This window comes from Fukomys damarensis, unplaced genomic scaffold (genome assembly GCF_012274545.1).
Source record: "Fukomys damarensis isolate Sample0158 unplaced genomic scaffold, DMR_v1.0_HiC HiC_scaffold_19, whole genome shotgun sequence".
Lineage (NCBI taxonomy): Eukaryota > Metazoa > Chordata > Mammalia > Rodentia > Bathyergidae > Fukomys > Fukomys damarensis.
The window spans coordinates 30,792,036-30,795,854 of NW_022900931.1; the positions used below are offsets into that span (position 1 = coordinate 30,792,036).

Genomic DNA, 3,819 nt, shown 5'->3' on the forward strand with positions numbered 1-3,819 from the left:
GGTGTCTCTCGGGGTGCCGGGGTCCCCTCACCCTTGGGGTACAGGGCCCAGGCCCGCGTCCCCTCCCGCAGGCGCGCGCTCGCTTCGGGGGGTGACCCAGACTCGGGGTTCCCCTCGCCGCCTGCTGTGTTCTCCGAGGGGGTAATTTTAAATGGGAAGCATTATTTAGCCTCCGCACCCCCTACTTTTCTCTAATTGCCGCCTAGCAGCCCTGAGGTTAAAGGATCAGCTGGCCCTCAGGATGATGTGCTGCAGTATTTATTTATTTTGGAAGGAAGGGTGTAATTAACCCTAAATAACAGCCCTGGCGGCCGCGGAGGAGCCTCCTGGCCCTTTCAAAGGCCGGCGAGGAGGGAGGGACAGGGCTGACGCGAAGAAGTCACAGATACCGAAACTATGTGCCTGATAATGATATAATTAGGGGATCAGAGATTTCAGGGCTGCGGACTTCAAACGCCGGGGCGCAGCAGCCTCCTGTAGCCATCTTGACTGCAGCAGACATTTTTGTTTAATCACCACATACAGTAACGAGAAAGGGGGGAAACAGAAGGGCATTGTTCCCGGTTTCAAAATACCAGTCCCCTCCTGGCCTTACGCATGCCATAGGAAGAAACTTTATGAAACGACAGAAATACAGTTTTAACACAGTAACACAAAAGGCCGTTCTCCTGGCAGAAGTGTGGCTCCAGTTTTTTTGTTTTGTTTCGTTTTTTCAAAGAAAGTCTTAGAACTTTCCCAGGTACCTGTCAAAATTTTACTAGAATGTTTTAGGTCACTGAAAATACAGTACTTTATGTAGGCCCTTGTAAACACTGAAGCTTGTGTTCAGTTTTCCTTTTCTGCACCAGGTGAGGGCTAATAGGTGCAAATTGGACTTTTAACCTGTTTTATTTATACTTTCAATCTGTATGGAATTTGCCAGTCTGAGGATGTGCAGGCATCACCATCCAAAGCCGCTGACAACAAATCAGGCTTGGAAAGAGGAGGAAAAAGTGATTCCTGCAGACCAAGGTTATTCCTTGAAACAGAGGAGGCTGTGGAAGGGCCTTGGACCTGAACCCAGGACAGCAGTTAGGAGCAAGACCTCTGGCTTTATCTGTTCGGGGTTGCCAGAGATTGGTGTTTTGTCCCGGGCTGGTTTTTCCTAGAGCTGAGGCATTAGCAGCTGGGGTGAAAACTGCACCGTGTGGTGCCCTGGAATTTGGACAGATAATTAAATGCGACACCTTACTCAGGCGTTCACAAAGAGGAGGAGGAAGAAAGGTGATTGTGGGAAGAGGTTTGTAAAGCCACAATGCCAGTGTTTAATTTCAGAGTGGTTTCAGTCCCCAGACAGATCTTAGATCAGGAGTTGGGAAGAAAGAAAGGTGGGCGCGTTCGTCTGCTGCTGTGCTGGGGATGGTGCCAGAGTGCTCCTGGCTGGATAGCACCGCGGCTGGGGACTGGAATTTCAGAGGCGACATCCATGCGCAAGCCTTGCTTTGTGACCAATGTTAACAGCTTTTGCAACTCGCAAAATAAGTTTTTATAAAGGAAACTTTTAATCACTTCCTGTCAAAAAATTTGAGGTTTCCTGAAGGAGTTTTCATTGACCCAGCAGAGGCTTTGCAGCGTGGTGTTTCCCCTTTCGATCACATGTTGAGTTGCATGTAAAGCCCAGGGGGGAGGGGGCGCCTTGCAGTTGTGCGGCCTCTCCCCCCTTTTATGACTTTCCATTTGGGCTGAAAGAAATTGACTTTGGCAAGCAAACCACTAATTGTAAACTGCCTAGTTCCTGTTTTACAATATACTGACTAAAAGCTGCTCTGCATGAAAAGATCTTTATAGGCAAAGTTTGCCTTTTCTAGAGAGGTTGCAAATAGCTGCCCAGTTTCATAGTTTAAAAACCTCCTGACCTGGGCAATTTCTAGATTGTCGTGTTTCTAGCTAAAAACTTTATAAGGTGTTAGCTCAAGCTCTTAAATCTTGGCCCAGTCTTCAGGATAGTAAACAATTCAGTAGTTCCGATCAAATATTTATATAGACAAAAGCCTAGGTTGTGTAGGATTAAAATGAATAAATAATGTGTCCTTACAACCTCATGGTAGAAGAAACTGTTGGTGATGGCTTTTCCTTCAAAACCAGAAGCATTTTCATTTCTCTGTGTCTCATCAGAAATGTGCTGTGAGGCTTACTGCTTGTCTGAAATGATATTTAACCGAGCTTTAAGCGCTGCTGCTTCAAGGCGTTCCAGTGTATGTGGCATGTTGCTGTGAGCACTCATCTCGAAGAATCTAAAATTAGTGCCTTTGAACTTGGACTTAGCAGAGTTGCCGTCTCTGGCCTCAGCGTTTGACATGGTTTCCCATTGTTTTCAGGAGAAATTCGGTGCTACTGCGATGCCGCCCATTGCGTGGCGACTGGGTATATGTGTAAGTCTGAGCTCAGCGCCTGCTTCTCCAGACTTCTGGATCCTCAGAACGCGAACTCCCCGCTCACCCATGGCTGCCTGGACTCTCTCTCAAGCGCAGCAGACGTCTGCCGAGCCACACAGGCCCAGAACCACTCTGGCGGCAGCGCCGTGCCCTGGCTGGAGTGCTGTCATGAAGACATGTGCAATTACAGGGGCCTGCACGATGTGCTGTCCCCGCCCCGGGGCGAGGCCTCAGGTGGGTAGGAGCTGGGCGGAGGCGCCCGACTGAGACCTGTGGCGGCCAGGGACTCTGGGAGTCTGCTATTGATTTTGTTGTTAATGTAATTAGAGACAGCCGAGGGAGAGGCAGGGCTGAATGCAAAGATGCGCTTCTATTGAGCGGCTTTGTGTCTGCTGAGTATTAGATGTCTGTCTGCATAATAGGTTTTGCCTGTTTCTTCAACATTTTGAAGACATGAAAAGACCATTCCTTGTATCTCCAAAATGACGGCTTGTACACAATGTGTTTGTAGCCCACTCTGATAGTTTTGCGATATGTATTTTCTCAATGTCATCGATGGGGTTGTGAGCGATTTGTGCCAGATGCCTCGTTTGAAGCGGGCAGGTGGTGGAGAATGCCTCTGATGCACCCTCTGTTTGTCCTCGCCTAGGACCAGGAAGCAGGTACCAGCACGATGGGAGCAGAAACCTGATCACCAAGGTGCAGGAACTGACTTCCTCCAGAGAGCTGTGGTTCCGGGCAGCCGTGATCGCAGTTCCCATCGCCGGTGGGCTGATCTTAGTGCTGCTTATTACGTTGGCCTTGAGGATGCTCCGGAGTGAGAACAGGCGGCTGCAGGACCAGCGGCAGCAGATGCTGTCTCGTTTGCACTACAGCTTCCACGGACACCATTCCGAAAAGGGGCAGGTGGCCAAGTTAGACTTGGAGTGCATGGTGCCGGTGAGCGGGCACGAGAACTGCTGCCTGACGTGTGACAAGATGCGACAAGCAGACCTCAGCAACGATAAGGTCCTGTCCCTGGTCCACTGGGGCATGTACAGCGGGCACGGGAAGCTGGAGTTCGTATGAGGGAGTCTTGCCTGATCGGAACTTCCCAACGCTTGAAGGCCTTGTGTTCTGCCGGACAGGAGCACTTTATCTGGAGACACCGACTCATCTACTCACTCCCAAGAGGCCAGGTGACCTCTACAGACAGTCTTGGGATTTCTTCTGAAGGATTATTTGCACAGACTCAAGTACAGTCAAATGTATTATTTTCTTTAAAATTATAAAAAGCAAAGCAGAGACTATGCACACACTGTTACCAGGGGTATTTGTGTCCAGAGGAGCAGCGGTCGAGTACCTAAATAAACGAACTGTGCTCTGTGTAAGCTCCTACATCTTGATCTGTTGTAAAGATTTAAAA

General features: G+C 49.3%; 1 protein-coding gene across 1 annotated transcript; it reads left to right on the forward strand.

Moving 5' to 3' along the window:
• Positions 1-2,074: 2,074 nt before the first annotated feature.
• Bambi (BMP and activin membrane bound inhibitor) lies at positions 2,075-3,819 on the forward strand. The gene is made up of 2 exons (XM_010642012.3): positions 2,075-2,648; positions 3,064-3,819. The coding sequence occupies exons 1-2, from the start codon at positions 2,408-2,410 to the stop codon at positions 3,480-3,482; spliced, it is 660 nt and encodes a 219-aa protein (XP_010640314.1). The 5' UTR covers positions 2,075-2,407; the 3' UTR covers positions 3,483-3,819.

Excerpts from the sequence above, each read along its gene's own strand:
- Bambi (XM_010642012.3), top strand. The coding sequence starts at position 2,408 with ATGTGTAAGTCTGAGCTCAGCGCCTGCTTCTCCAGACTTCTGGATCCT. Across the intron at positions 2,649-3,063 it reads GCCCCGGGGCGAGGCCTCAG|GACCAGGAAGCAGGTACCAG; the intron begins GTGGGTAGGAGC and ends GTCCTCGCCTAG.